This window comes from Triturus cristatus, chromosome 6, assembly GCF_964204655.1.
Source record: "Triturus cristatus chromosome 6, aTriCri1.1, whole genome shotgun sequence".
Taxonomy (NCBI): Eukaryota; Metazoa; Chordata; class Amphibia; order Caudata; family Salamandridae; genus Triturus; species Triturus cristatus.
In genome coordinates, this window is record NC_140589.1 from 1244790058 (window position 1) to 1244806523 (window position 16466).

The window sequence follows — 16466 nt, forward strand, 5'->3', positions numbered from 1 at the left end:
CTAAACCTAATTTTCACGGGACAGACGCTATCGCTGGGAATGATAAGGGAGACGTGGGGGCATCCATGACATAAAAAACAGAGCTTTGCTAAACCCAGCATGCGTTTATGCTGTTCTGAGCGTCGTGTAGTTGAGGCGTGGAAGTAAAACTACAGATGTGGAAATGCATTTAAGAATCCTGTTGTGATTGCAGTTTAAATTCAGACATCGTCTTGCTCCCCCGCGGCCTTCAATTTGTGGCAAGAACGGCTGCTTTGTGCGCCGACATTTAATTGCGCGGGCTGGTGGCTTCTGAGCAGAGCTCTGGGCACCGGTACTCATTCGTTTTCAAATTAAGCATTGCCCATTCCATGCACAGCTTTTCTCTGCATAGTGAGAGAGTGCAAGCAAGTATCTGATTCAGTCTTCACCAATAGTGTGGGAAGCTGTCGAGCGACTTTCTCACTGTGACGCACTGATTAAACTTCCGGAGAGACAGTGCCCAGCGTCCAGGTGGTTGTGTCTCTGCCCCTATTAGCGCCAGAGATTTTCAGTTTCTCGTTTAAATCGGAGGGTGAAGAGGAGGGTAGTGCCCTGTAGGTAATGCCACTGGCGTAATGAACATTGAGGGGGCCTCCCTGCACGGTACGAAGAGGGCCCCCTCCAGGCTCAATCAGGAGCTCTCCGGCCAGAGTGCAGTGCCAAGGGGACCCCCTGGAGCTTGGGGCCCCCCGCACCCCGGGGGCTGCGGGGGCCTGTGTTACACCCCTGGGTAATGCCAGCGGTTTTGAATTGGGCCGCACTATAATGGGGAGCCATTGGAGGGTTAGCAGGGGAAAGGTGGTCACATTTCTTGAGACTTAAAACAAAGCACACTGCTGCATGTAGTGTTGCTCTCAGAGTGCTCAGGTGAACTTCGGGAATGCCTGCCAAAATCTTAATTCCATAATCTAGGTCATTTCGTTCCTGCCTTGCTAACACCATCTGCTGATCCTGGCCCATTTGAGCAGACCCGGGCTGTTGAAGATCCAGCAGCAGCCGAATAAAAGAGGCGAAACCACAGAGATTCTCATCTTCCACCTCCCTGGTTCTGGACAGAAGATCCTTCGTGCCGTTGTTGGCCAGTCCTGGCTGCGCTTAACGATCTGCTCGTGCTATGACCAGAGGAGGAAAAAGAGGGAGGAATTATTCCAAACCCAGACCTATAATTCATAAAGAAGGCAAGAAGGAATCCACTAACGAGTGCCCTGATGAACAAGAGTTGTCCCATGTAGCAAGGATGCTACTGCACTCTATCGATATATGGCGCAAAAGAAGCTACTAACTGAGTTCAGACCGAGGACCAAGTAGTCTAGGTTGTTCAATTGAAGCTTGAATGTCTGACTTCAGTATCAGAAGACAAAAGTGGGGTTGGATGGGGGGGTCTTTTGAGTGACTTCAATCTTTTAAATCCTGTCTCATACAGTGTTCTGAAGTTAGACTCTTGGATGGGCCTGCTTGATAACTTGCACCGAGGTGCACATCCTAGCGTTTGGTGTTAGCTCCTCAAAGGACTCCCTAGCATCCAAAAAGGAGAGAGCTATGCAGGGCGTGCCTGATTTACACCATGGCCTGGAGTGACAGCTGGTGTGTAAAGCCGCACAGCCTACCCTCTGGTGCCAAATATAAAATACAGACATGGTGGTGTTTGGTTGGCTGGCGTGAGAAAATACTATAGCTTTGTCTCAGAAGGAGAATGACAATCTGGAATCTCCTTCTCTGTGGCTTGGGCACTCTTCCCAGGATGAAAATGTTTCTGGAAGCTATGAGGGACTTTGATTCTAAAGGGTTTAGAGCCTCTGTGGGACTGGTTGAGGGTTGACTTCTAGGGGGTAAAATATTCCCTAAGCAAGAATAAGCCATCTGCAAAATTTCTGCAATCCTTGCATGAACCCAGGGGGTGGTTAGGGATCCTCTACAATGCTGGGCCAATACTGAGGTCCGTGTGCCGGATTGAGGGCTATCATATTTTACTGTTTAAGTAGGTCCTAGAATGTTGACCCCTGGGAGATGGGTGGCAGAGTGCATTAGTACCTGCAAAACCTGTATCTTGTATTGTGTTCGCTTTCTGCTATCCGCTTCGCCTTCATGTCTACCCTTGCCGAGCGGCTCTCTGATATAGTAGATATGTTTCAGTTTTGTCCTCTTGTTCAAACAAATTAAAATTGTAAACTTCGATTTCAGCCGTGGTTGCACATACCTTTGTTGTACCTTAATTGTATTTTCAGTATCTATTCAGTAGCTGTGAAACAAAACCATAATGCTGTGTTTAGGCCTTGTCTGCAAACGTTTTCATCTTATGTGCAAGTGTGCTAAACTGATTGGAGTTCCACTCTGACCCCTAGTGGCGGTGAGGTGCAGCAAGACCAAAACCAACCTCCAGGAAGCTGTGCAGATGCTGTCTTCCGCTCGACTCAACTTGCGCGGCCTCTCATCCAAAGCAAAGGTGAGTGTACAGATTCGGTTTGTAAAAAACAAATAATGTCAAATTGCATGCGCTGTTTTAAAAAAAAAATAATAATACTTTGCTTCTGGGCAAGCGGGCCAGAGGGTTCAGGTGCACCAGAAGGCGCTAGAACTTTAAGCTTTTGAACGAGTTGGAACATTGTTTTTGAACAAGTTGCTTGCATGTGCTGGAGAGCACAGTGAACGATTAAATAAAAAGTGGCCATTATTGGAGGTAGAGTGTTCTGTCAGAGGCTGGGCGGCTGTGGGTGGATTTGGAGCTGTGACGTGTACAGGTGTGAGGCTCGCAGAAAGTAGAGGTGGGCGAGCCAACAAATTAAAAGGGAGAGCCGAGCCACAGCCGAGCCACTGGGTCTGTCTCGGCTCTTAGAGCCGGTGCACAAGCTAAGCCCTGAATTTTTTTTCTCTGTAAATCACGTCACAAACATCACGTGAAATAATACAGTCCTTTGAATATATAAAAAGTGTATTTCTTTAGCGTGGAAGCTTTAACAGTAATATGTCACATAGCACTGCATTGAGAAAGGCTTATTAAAAGTTATATTTTTTTAGCATGAACCATCAGTGAACTAAGAGGCAAGACAGCTGTCATGTGAACCCTCTTGGGGGCCCAGAGTACCACAGAGCAGCCTCATAGTGTATTAAATCATACACATAGCTTTTTGTACAACTGATATTTTCTTTTTAAATACCTTTATTTTTGTTTTTAACAAAATCGCAGTAATTGTACATTGACAGATGATGTAGGCCAGTAATCAAATACAGCAGTTAGGTATTGTACAGAATGGAGGTATTATCGACTGACCTAGCATTTGAATATAAGGTATAATCATAGGTCTTACACTTTTTGCGTTTTATTCCCCATCCCCTTCAGTCATGTCCCCACTAGTGTCTGACACATGCTGGTACCTCTCATCCAGTTCGGGGTTCAAAAAAGCATTATACATCTCCCTCCATTCACTAAGTTCCTCTTGCGACTTGTCATCCCTACGGCTTAACTTCATGTGAGCTTCTTCTGCCAGTGACCATTCGTAGACCTCCATATTCCATGGTTCTATATCCGGGGCTTGCTGACCAATCCTTAAAATGGCCACCCTACACCTCGCCAGCACCAGCAGTAACTGCAGCAGTTTGTAAGCCATTTTGTATTTCTTGGGTTTCTTAATGTGTCCCAATAAGCAGTGTAACTCAACATGAAAGCCCATGCCCCTTCGCACAGACCCAACACATGGGACCAGGACATCACCATGCTAAGTGTAGAATTTCAGCCCCTGACTCGCCGCACCTTGGGCAAGCATCTGATTGGTTTGTGGTAATTCGATGAAGGTTCACTGGTGTATGAAGTTGTAGTGCACTAGTTTAAAACGCGCATTACAGGATACTGTATGAGTGCGCGCACTTATGGCAGACCATGTCTTGTCATCCAGGGATTCAGCTAAGTCAGCATCCCATGCCACCTTGCTCTGGGAGGGGGCAAGTTAAGTCAATCCTTTTTGCCTTGTGGAGGAGGGAAATCAGTCTGCACCCTAGGGTGACCAACTGACATGGGTGCAAATTCAGGACAGTGAGTGTAAAAATTCAGGACAAGGGGTCAAAATTCAGGACAAAAATTCAGGACAGGAGGTCAAAATTCAGGACAAAAGGTACGTTTTACAGACACATCAGAGAAGGTTGCGCAATAGTATATAAGTAAGTAAATAGACAGCTACTAAAGTACAAGTGAAAATAAGTTTACATTAGGTTGAGACAATTGTGCACTTCATGGTTTGTCAGTGTGCGCGCGGCTTTAAGCAAATGTGCAGGTCTTTTTGTGGTAACAAAACCGCCCCCACCTTTCCAGCTCCCAGAGAAAATGCCTGATGCCTGGTTCAGCCAGTCCGGCTTTGATACCACCCTCCAATGGCGCCCCTCATCTTCACATAGACCCTCTCTCATGTGTATTTAATGTCTTCTATAGTGCTAATCATCCCAAGTATGTGGGGCAGAGTGTCGGAGTGCGTTACAACACACACATATTATATAGAGACAATCACTTATATAAATGTGAAAGTCAATGTATAAGAAATGCTGCTTAAGATAATGGGGCTTACAAGGTGTAATCATACTTTCATCCATCATTCAGTCTTTCACCATTCATTCTGTCCTTCCCTCTGTTCCCATCCATGTTCATATTCAACCATATGCAAACCTATCCATCACGTATCCTTCCATCCATCATTTCACTCATCCATCCCTCAATCCACCCTTTTACTCATCCATCATCCATCCATCCACCCTTTCACCCTATCCATCCGTACACTCATCCATCCACTCTTCCACCCATCCATCCATTCACTCATCCATCCAGCCATTTACCTATCAAGCCATCCTTTCACTTACTCATTCATCCATCCAGTCACTCATCCTTCTACCCATTCACCCGTTCAGCCATCCATTTACCCATCCCCCTTTCACTTTCAATTCCCCTTTCACTTAGCCATCCATGCTTCCATCCACCCACCCACCCATCTACTCATCCACTCATGAATCCATCCATTGAACCTATCATTCATCCATCCTTTCACTCATCCATTCATACTTTCTCTCATCCATCCACCCTTTCCCTCCTTCACTCATCTATCCATCCTTTTGTCCATCTACCCGCCCTTTCACTCACTCATGCAGCCTTACATCCACCCTTTCACTCATCCGTCCATCCATTCACCCTTTCACTTATCAATTCAGCAATCCACCCTTTCACTTATCAATTCATCAATCCATCCATCATTTCACTCATCCATCCACTCATTCTCTTGCCCGTCAATCACCCTTTCACTCATCCATCAATCCATCATTTCACTCATCTATCCAGCCATCCATCCAGCCATCCATCCACCCATCCCTTCACTTACTTACTCACTCACCTTTTCACAATAATTATGAGACCCATCAAGAACTCCACCCTCGCTGTAGTTCCTAAAGCGAGGGGTGTGGTGGGGCAGGGTTCACTATGCCCCGGCCCTTAGGCAATCTGAAAAAGTGGAAGGCATGAGTCATGCATGATGCACAGTGCCTGGACGTGGGGCGACTGTGACATAGTGGTGTTTCCAGAGCTTTAAGTGGGATGTAAAAACTAAGGGGGTCTCTCCAAAAGGGTGTTTAATGTAATAAAATGCGTGGCTTAAAACACATAAGCTAAAAATCTGTGCTTAATATAATGTGCCGCCCGACTGGTATTTTTGTTGCTTGTCGGTGGAAGAAAACAAGGACCCCCTGAACAGCAAATAGTTGTATTCCTAGGACAGGGTAATATTCGTATAGTGAAGTAAACTCCTAGGCAATCTCCAAATCATAGATGAACATCTATCGTATTTAAGTTATAGGAAAACGAGAAAAAAGCTAAAGCATGCATTCAGTACAGGTATTATGAGTTTTATTTCTTCATGTTGTTCATATGGTGAATAAACAATATCATATCATATGTTACATACAATGTAGGTTAAAAATAATGGATCAACAATAATAAAAAGATGCATATACAATACAATATAAAATAGGTGGCAGCTTGTAATGAATAATCGCAATCGACGCGCGTTTTGGCGATCACAACGCCTTCATCAGGAGTAGCCACTTAAGTATCTACAATACTTAAGTGGCTACTCCTGATGAAGGCGTTGTGAACGCCGAAACGCGCGTCGATTGCGATTATTCATTACAAGCTGCCACCTATTTTATATTGTATTGTATATGCATCTTTTTATTATTGTTGATCCATTATTTTTAACCTACATTGTATGTAACATATGATATGATATTGTTTATTCACCATATGAACAACATGAAGAAATAAAACTCATAATACCTGTACTGAATGCACATTTTTGTTGCTTGTGTCATTGCATCCAGATATATAATACAACAAGTAACGTTACACTTGGAACAAGTAACGTTACAACTACAACAAGCCAGAACTATTGGCTTTGTCAATGGTTGTTGCATAAAATAAAAAAGCAGCAACCATGGCTGTTATACTATAACTATAATCCTTTCCTTTGAACTTCTTTCACCGCCTCCTTCGATTAACTGGATTCTCAGGTAGCAGCAACATGGGCGTTTTTGCACTTCCATGTGACAGAATGCTCTGCCTGGACCGAGGCAGGAGGAGGCCACCACATGCTGTGCCAGCCCAGACTGACCCATTGTCATTCTGTATGTGGCAATCAGCCCCACACAGAATGACATTGGGCGGTGTGGGGCTGCTCTTGTACTCAGAGGAGTACGAGGCGGCCCCATCAGGGAGCCGAGGCCTCTCGCAGGGGAACAGATCAGTTCTCTGTAATGCCTAAAATTACGGACAAAAGGCGTCCGTAAAAAGGATCCTCACGGACAACGGACATTAGGTCCAATTTACGGACTGTCCGTGAAATTTACGGACGGTTGGTCACCCTACTGCACCCGGAGCCACACGTGAGCAACATAGCTAGAGTGCGGGTTGTCGGCTGGACATTGGGGTATATGGGCTAGGTCACCTTGGCTATTTCTGCCAGACCAGCATAATGTAGGTAGTGGCCCTGCCCCAGCTCAAAGTCCCTGCACGCCTACTCGTATGTAAAGAACATTTCACCCAGGTAAAGGTTAGCTAACACTTCACAGCCCCCTTCCCTCCACAGCTGAAATGACATGTGCGCCATCATTTCCCACACTGGGGCAAGTACCGGCATAGGGAGCTCCCGATGAAACTGGGCGCGTCTCCGGACCATTTACACATACTTCTGCCAATTACTGGCAGTATGACAAACTATGTAGGGTATGTCGTCCGAGACCCCCTCATCCTCCATCAATGCCACCAGAAGTTCATTCGGTTTAACTCCTCCAGCCAGCAGTCTTTTCTCCCAGTTTTCCCCATCATCTAGCCAACGTGTCGCATGCTGCAAGTGTTGCGTATAATAATGTAAGTCCAGGCCCCTCCAGTCCCCCTCTCCTCATACAGACTGGTTAGGCTGCCTAAGAAACTCTGCTGCGACGTCTCTCTCTCATCAATGACACAAGCACAGTGTCCAGTTTCTTAAAGATCCTTTTGGGAACCGGACATAGTGAGTTTTGGAGTATGTAAAGGTAACGCAACAACACCACCATTTTGGACACCGCCAGTCTGCCCGTCAGTGAGAATGGTAACGAGTTTCAAAAGGACACCTAATGCCATAGTGCCACCACTACCCTGTCTACATTGAGGTGCAACAACTGGGCATCCTCAAGCGCCACCTGCACACCTAGGTATCGAAAATGTGACTGTTCTCAGTGTAGCCCAAGACTGGGGAGGTGCTCCAAGGGCAGGGTGGACATGCGAGCCAGAGGGAAGAGCAAGGATTTGTGCCAATTGAGACACAGCACAGAGTATTCCCCAAAATTATCCAAGAGATGTAGCAGCCTAGGCAGCGCCAGGCAAGGCTATATAAAAAGGGAATCATCTGCGTACAGTGATATTACATGCAGTGTCTCTCCAGTCCAAATGCCCCATTGCTGAAGGTCTCTCTGCACCCAGACCGCCAGCGGTTCAATAGCAAGAGAAAAAGCAGCGGTGAGAGCGGGCACCCCTGACGCGTTCCCCACTCCACTGACCACACTCCCGATCGAATTGGGTTCACACGAACCTGCGCTCGCTGCCCAGTATATAGTAATTTAACCCAGCGGTGAAACTGCGGTCCAAATACCACTGTCCTCAGCACTTCCAGCAGGTGCCCCCAATCCACGGCGTCAAAGGCTTTTTCGAAGTCAATCGACACCAAGGTCAATTCCTTGTCTCTGTATTTTACCTCATGCATTATGTGCGTTAACCATCTTATATTCATGCCAGTATATCACCCTGGTATAAAACCTCATTGGTCCTCATGAATCAAACGGGCATGTTCAGGGCTAGGCGTGTTGCCAACAGCTTGCATTGTATTTTAACGTCCGAGTTTATCATAGTAAGCCGGCGGTATGTGGCTGTATCCTGCACATCTCCATCAGGTTTTAAGAGCATGCATATCTCCCCCTCCCTCATAGTGGGGTGTAAAATTCCCCGCTCAAAAGACTCCCTATATACCTGTGGCAGGACCTGAGCCACCGTGGCCGAGTAGGCCTGATAAAATTCAAACGGGACTCTGTCTCCCCCAGGGGGTTTGGCCACAGGGAACATCCGCAACGTCTCACGGATTTCCTCAAGAGACAACTGGGCATCCAGCTCCTTAATTCCCAGATACAACTGGTATTGTTGAATTCACAGATTTGGAAGTGCTTTCATACATGATACTGAAGAAAAAGGAGTTTTGGTGAAATAAAATATTTGCTTCAGAACACACTATTTAAGTTGTAAGTTGCAATTATCCAGGTTTTCTGGCTTCACTTTGCATAAACCAACCAGTAAATGAGTATCTATTTGCCTTTCCTTATGACAAGTCTTTGTTTTTACCTCTGTGCATTTTTCTGCAGTTTTTATATAGCACAAAGTTACTAGAGGGAATTACATGAGTACCAGTCCCATTACCCAAGGTCATATTCATTGTTAATAGGCATCAGGAAATTAAATGATTTGCCCAGAATCTCAGGATGTTGAGCTGGCACGGAGATTCGAACCTGGTTCCCCAGTTACAAAGTTGGCAGCTCTGTTAGTAACTCCACATACTGGGTAGAGGGAGGGTGGCAGGCAGAAGGTAATAAAAGCTTGGTTCGTTATGGGCTCGAGGTTCCAACAGGACCTCAAGCTGAGCCAGAGCCAGGCTTCAGGGTCAAGACTGACTTGAGCTCTCAGTGGCTCAACCACCTCTAGTGGCATAGCACCCTGGAGGTGGAGCACAGGTGTATACATTAAGTTGTGAGATAGAAACAAATTGGATAGATAGAAGTGATAGCAGAGCTTTAAAAACTAAAATTGTTACCAAGGTGAGAAGCATCAATACATTTAATATTGTGCTGGAAGTGATGTAGAAGTATGGATTAGGCAGAGTGATTTTGGAGTGTTAAATAAACTGGCTGATCCCCACTCACTCTACAACACCACTTTGATGGATATTTAAGCACTATTTATTGCAACGTCGGACTGTAAGGACTGTGCATTACCTGCTCCCATAATAATGGGCCCCAAACCAATGGTGCGGTCTCTTAAAGAAGGAGTGAAAATGAAACACTTTTACTGTGTCCAGGTAAAAGGAAATAAGGGCATTAGCCTAGATTATCCCACACCCCCTCAGCTCCTCCACCCTAAAAAAGGACAGGATGCAGTTCTAATAGAGGCTTCTAACCTCAGATTCCTCACCTTTAGAATACTCCCCAGGCATCAGACTGGATCTGTAAAATACTCAGCAGTACACCTGCACGCCAGCAGGTGACAGCTCCATGTTGACATCGCTCTGCACCTCATCAGACGTGCCTGGACCTACACAGGCGCCATCCATGCGCGCTGACCTCAGTTCCTTTCTTTACGTTCCAACAGATGCAGACCCGGAGCTTCCCCTCGTCTCTTCAAGACTCTTTCTATTAACAGTTTCTTCTAAAAAATTTCAGTGTGCAAGAGAACTATGTCACTTTCCAAATCTACTGGATTTAAACCCTATGAGGAATATCGCAAATAAATGTCTGTGAATAACCCACATTTAGTTTGCCTGTGGTGTCATGGACCATGACTCCAAGGTCTGCAGTGATTGTTCTTTGATGCGCCTCAAGGCCATTTGAGACTGGGAAGCGAAGCAAAGCACTGCAAGGCCCGCTCCAGTCGCTTCCAAGGTTGCTCCTTTGACAGGTCGTCTTCATCATCTAAGTCCTCAGGCAAATCCAAGAAACAGTGTAAGAAGTCCAAGAAGGATTCTGCCCTGTCCCACCACTCATTGTCTCCGACAAGTAGTAAGGGTGTCATCGTTCCTCCAGGTTGCTCTCCGAAAGTTGTTCTGCTTCGACTCAATTCTGTTCTTTGTTTCCCAGAAACCAGAATTTCTGTGGCCATTGGTGATTCCGCAGCAAATAGATAAGTTCTGTGAAGCCAAACCGTGGCTTTTTAGCATGTTACAGACTTCCTCTGGTGTGTCTGCGGGCCTCAAGGACCAGAGAGGCCTCCCAACTGAGCTTCCGCCAAAGGCTCTGCACTCCATTTGGACCTCTGGATCTACTCAAGGCTGCAGACCGACTTTAGTACCGACTTCCTCCAGGTGCCACAATCCATGCTGTAATGCAATCCACCGATGCCAATGCTTGCACTGTTGAAAGCGGATGACAACAGCCCACCATTAGTGCTGTTCAACACCAATACAGCACTGCCCCAACGTCGACCAAGCCTGCGAGCTCTTTTATCCGAGCCCTAACCTGTTTACCACCCTTCTGACTATAATACACAGTGCCTCTACCTTCTGGACCAGCTCATGTCTTTCATGAGTTATTTACCCCTTCCCCTGATACAGAGGGCTATGATGCGGAGGATGAGATTGCCCAGCCTTACCGAGAGTACAATCTTACAAAGATCTCCAAGATGCCAGTGGTCTGGATACCTCCCAGATGCTGTTCTATTTTCCCCCACACCACGGAAGACAGACCCCCCTTCGCTATGGTTATTCAAAGAGCTGCAGAGTGCTTGATCTTCAGCTTCCCACACAGGAAGTTAAAACAAACATTCTGACAGAGGTGCTGCAGTCTGACAAGTCCAATTCTGAGCCTTTACTCCCATTCAATGATACTGTGACTGATATGCTCTAGGCACCTGGGCCAATCCCATCGCATCGCCAGATCGCCAGACGCAATTGCTGTACTCTGGGCGACCCAACACTCCTCGCCCAGCTTTCCCTGTGAGCCTTGTGGTAAACCCAGACTTGTTCTCGATACTCCCCCTGACTGGAATCAAAGTGTATAGAGTCTTTTGTTAAGCAGGTTTTTTCCTCAACAAGTTTGGCCTTTCACACACCTTGTGGGACTCTGTGGCCCAAGTATTGCCCATGGTCCTGGAACGAAAACACAGACTCCTTTGGCATAGCTATTAGCACCAGCGTGGCCATTCGCATGCACACTTTGAAATGCTTCACCAGCTTTTCGGGTGACATCCTGGCCAGCCTTATGAACATGCCATTTGATGGCTTCCTGACTTTTTGGAGGATAAAGCGGACTTGGCCCTGGAGTGCTTCAAATATAGCAGGGCCATAGCACACATCCTTGGAGTTCACTATCAATGTGCTGAAGTAACACCTGAGTCCTTCGTAGACGCTCTCCTTTATCGGGGCATTTTGGACACAGTGTAGTTTCACGCCTATCCCCGTCTCCCGAAGTGGAGAGTCCAGAACATTCGGGCTATGATCTTGATGTTTCAACATTTTTCCTGGATGTCAGTGAGGATGACTCTGAGGCAGTTGGAAGTGATTGTATCCTGCATCCTGCTGCTCAAGTATGCCAAATGGCATTTGCAGGTTCTGCAGTGGGATCTGAAGCCCCAGTGAGGTCAGCACCAGGGGCATCTTTCCAATTGGGTCCAGAATTCAGAGGAGACTGCAAAATATCTGCAGTTGTGGCTATGGTACTGTGATTTGGTCAACAGCAGACTCATCTCCTTACCCCACAAAGAGGTCATAGTGGTGACCAATGAATTGCTTCTGGATTAAGGAGGACATCTGGGAGAGGTGGAGGTCTCAAGCATCAGGTCTGTGACGGAGGCCCGGCTTCATATAAATCTTTTTGAGCTGAAAGCTAGCTGCTTAGCGTTGATAGCCTTCCTACCCTCCATTAAAGGGAGCCTGGTGCAGGTGCTCACAGACACCACGACCTCCTTGGGTTACTGCAACAAGCAGGGCAGAGTGGGGTTGTGGACTATATCCCAGGAGACTTTCATTTCTGGATGTGGCTTGACCACCACAGAATATTTCTGGTGACACATGACCTGGTGAGTTCCTTAATGCCAGAGGGGATAAACGAAGCTGTTGATGCCTTGCGGATCATGAATGATAGCTATATAAGGAGGTGGTGCTGTCTTTTCAACCAATGGGAAGAGGCCTGGCTCAATCTTTTCGCCACTGCCGAGGATGTGCAATGTCAGTGCAGTCACAAGTTGGAGTTTCCAAAGTGTCTCTCGTTCTGAGATGCATTCCAGGTTCCGAAGAAGATCAGGAATGACAGGGCCCATGTCATACCAGTGGCATGGGGTTGGGCACGGAGAATATGTTACCGCAAAATCCTGGGCATGAGCATTTGTCCTCCAATCAGGCTGCGTCTTGCGTAGGATCTCCTGTCACATCAACAGGACAGGGTTCTGCACCCAAACCTGCTCAACCAAAACCTCCTTGCCTTGAGATTGAGCAACGACAGTTGAGTGCTTTCAACGTTCCTCCCAAAGTCGTGCATGTCATCTTGTCAGCCAGGCATCCGTCAACCAAATCTGTTTATGCTTGCCATTTGGATAAGTCTGTGGCATGGTAAACAGGTCAACCCATTCCATGCCAATCTTACTGAAGTTCTGCTGTTTGTATTGTCCCTCGCCCAGCAAAGCCTTGCTCTGGTCACTGTTAAATGGTATTGGTCCTCTTTTTTGGATCTTCCGACATTCAAATCACCTGTTGTGATGCATTTCCTCAAAGGGTTATAACGGATGTATGACGTTACAACGCACACTTTTACAACGCATGCACTTACAACGCATTTTTTACAACGCATAATCCATTACAACGCATGACATTACAACGCATGACACTACAACGCATTTTTAAAAAATACCTGTTCGAGGCATATGAGCTGCAGATTGTACACTTAGCATAGGTCGCCATCTGGTGTTGGGCCCGGATGTTTGCAGTTTGTTTTTCTTCTTGGACCGTCTTTGGAAGTCACGAGTTTGGTGACTCCTCCTTCGGTCCGTACTGCGCATGGGCTTCGGCTCCATCCTCAGATTGTTTTTTTCCGCCATCGGGCTCGGATGTGATACTTCGTGCTCCGGCTTCGAACTTCTACGGTTCCAGCCTCGACGGAAAATCCTCGATTCTTCGAGTTCCTCATCATCTTCATCTCTCGAAGCGGCACTTTTTCCATCCCGTACATCGACACCGGCCTTCGGGCCCTCCGCGACTCCGGTCCCGGCCGATGGAAAGGACTCCGTTTAAAAAGTGCCCAAAATGTGGGTCTAAATTTCCCCACACCGACCTCCATCAGGTGTGTAACCTCTGCCTCTCTCCAGAACACGAGGCTCGAGACTGCCCCGCCTGCAAGTCTTTTCGATCGAAGAAAACGATCCGAGATCGAAGGGCTCGACGCACCATGGCGCACTCATCCTCGACAGCTCCACCGGACATCTTCGGAGACGACGCCGAAGCTTCGGGGCAGACACACACCGAACTGGGAGAAGACATCGTCAGCGCTTCCGAGGCCGACGACTCCGACCGGGAGGACGTAACACCAGGACAGCGGGCCGTGAGTACAATACCCCCTCCCAGCCCCGCACCGAAAACCAAAGAGACTCCGGTTACTCCCTCGCCTGCCGGCCTGGGCAAAACCAAAACCAAAGCCTCGATCACCCCACCTTCGGGCCCGGTGTCGAAGCACTCAAAGTCTCACGGCAGCTCGGGATCGAGCCAGCCGACGCCCGGTGCCGATAAACACCACTCAGCACCGAAGCCTGCAAAATCCAGCTCGACTCCGAAACCACCGGTGCCGAAGCCTGGACACTCGGCGCCGACCAAACACAAACAGAAATCGGTCGGCACCGACGCTCCGGCGCCGAAACAGCATTCGACGCCGAAACACACGGAGACCTCCAAAAAGCATGGCGTACACAGAACATCGAAACCTCCGGTTCCGAAATCGCCGGTGCCGACAGACGACTCGGCGCCATTGGCTCTGTTTACACCAGACCCTTTACAAAAGACTTTGTCCAGAGATCCAAAGACTGGCCTTTTGACTGTGATTACTAAGAAGCGTCGCCTTGAGGCTCCGGCTCCTCCTCCTCCACCCAAAAAGAGGGACTCAGCTACTTCTCCCCTTAGAGTACCCTCCCCACTGCCACCCCCCCTCCCACCACCACCCCCTCCACCTTTACCTCACTACGATCCGGCCCCATCCCCAGATCCGGATGACGGGGACCCGGACAATGACCCAGGGGACGCCCCAATGGATTCCACTCCACCAGGGACCCCAGATCCATGGGAGGATTATAATAACCCTGATGTACCCAATGTACCTCAAGACGACCTATACCCATCAAGGCCGTCTCCTCCAGAGGACTCCTTAGGGTTTCACCATTTAGTGCAGAGAGCAGCACACTACCATGGGGTGGACATGCACACTGAACCAGTGGAAGAAGACTTCCTACTGGATACATTTGATTTACAAGATCGTTCCACTGCTATTTTACCCATGCTTAAGGGTGTCACCAAGCACGCTACAGAGGTATTCAAAGACCCTGTCAGAGCCAGAGTACTAAACCCTAGAATAGAGAAGAAGTACAAGGCGGCACCCACAGACCCTGCATACATCAAGGGCCCTGCTCCTCTAGATTCCCTAGTTGTCTCCACAGCTAGAAAACGGGCTAACTCCCAATCCTCAGGAGATGCCCCACCACCAGACAAGGAATCTAAACTTCTGGACGCGTCTGGTAAACGCACCGCCTACCAGGCTGCAAACATGTGGCGCATTGCAAATACACAAGCACTGCTTGCGCGATATGATAGAGCACACTATGATGAATTAGAGGCTCTTATGCAGCACCTTCCAGAGAAATACAAACGCCAAGCTCATGACCTGATACAGGAGGGCAAACTAATCACAAACACCTCCATTAAGTGTGCCCTCGATGCAGCAGACACTGCTTCTAGAGCCATAAACACCAGTGTCCTGCTTCGCCGCCATGCCTGGCTCAGGATATCAGGGTTCAAGCCTGAGGTCCAGACATCAATACTTAATCACACCTTTGACCAGCAAACACTCTTTGGCCCAAAGGTAGACGAAGCGCTCGAAAAAATGAAGAAAGATACAGACACAGCGAAGTCTATGGGAGCGCTCCAGACCCAAGCCTCTAAGCGTTCCTTTCGACGCTCGTCCTTTCGTGGCACAGGTAGAGGCTCCTCCACCGATAATGCCTCTACCTCCTACAAATCCCCTCCTCAAAATACCTTTTCAAAGGGCAACCAAAGAGGTGGTTACAGAGGCAACAACAATAAGGGCAGGGGCAAAACCAACAATACCCGTTCTGCCACCCCACCCGCACAATGACTCCCCTTCGCTCCCCCCAGACCATTCCACTCCGGTCGGGGGCAGACTACAAGATTTTATCCACGTATGGGAGTCCATAACATCGGACAAATGGGTGACCCAAATCATTCGGTCAGGGTACTGCCTCGAGCTAACATCTACCCCACCCAATATCCCACCAAGGCACCGTCCAATGTCCCAAGAGCATTCCACACTGCTCAAACAAGAGGTACTCTCGCTCCTCCAGAAACACGCTATAGAGCAGGTACCCGACAATCAACGAAATCTAGGGGTCTACTCCCTATATTTCTTAATCCCAAAGAAAGACGAGACCCTCAGACCCATTCTGGATCTCCGGCCTCTAAATGCCTACATACATTCAGACCACTTTCACATGGTCACCTTACAACAAGTCCTCCCACTCCTCTGCCAGGGAGACTTTCTCACAACACTGGATCTGAAAGACGCGTACTTTCACATTCCAATACACCCCTCTCACAGAAAATACCTCAGGTTCGTGGTGGACGGGCAACATTACCAATTCAAGGTTCTCCCCTTCGGGGTCACCACTGCACCACGGGTGTTTACCAAATGCCTAGCAGTAGTAGCAGCACACCTCAGACGTCAACATGTTCACGTCTTCCCTTACTTAGACGACTGGCTCATAAAAGCCGCGTCCTACCACCAATGCGTGCAACATACAAACAGCACCATCCAACTGCTTCATCAGCTAGGCTTCACGGTGAACTACCAAAAGTCCCACCTCATACCATCTCACACAAAGCAATATCTCGGGGCCACCATAGACACCTCAAAAGGTA

The 16466-nt window shown here is 47.9% G+C and overlaps 1 protein-coding gene across 1 annotated transcript in view; it reads left to right on the forward strand.

Annotated features, from left to right (window-relative positions):
• The window catches only part of TTC27 (tetratricopeptide repeat domain 27), a 1631130-nt gene that overhangs the window by 1571055 nt on the left and 43609 nt on the right, over positions 1-16466 (forward strand). Inside the window, exon 19 of the mRNA XM_085612184.1 lies at positions 2364-2464. Coding sequence (XP_085468310.1) covers positions 2364-2464 — 101 coding nt within the window. The remainder of the gene's footprint in view (positions 1-2363; positions 2465-16466) is intronic.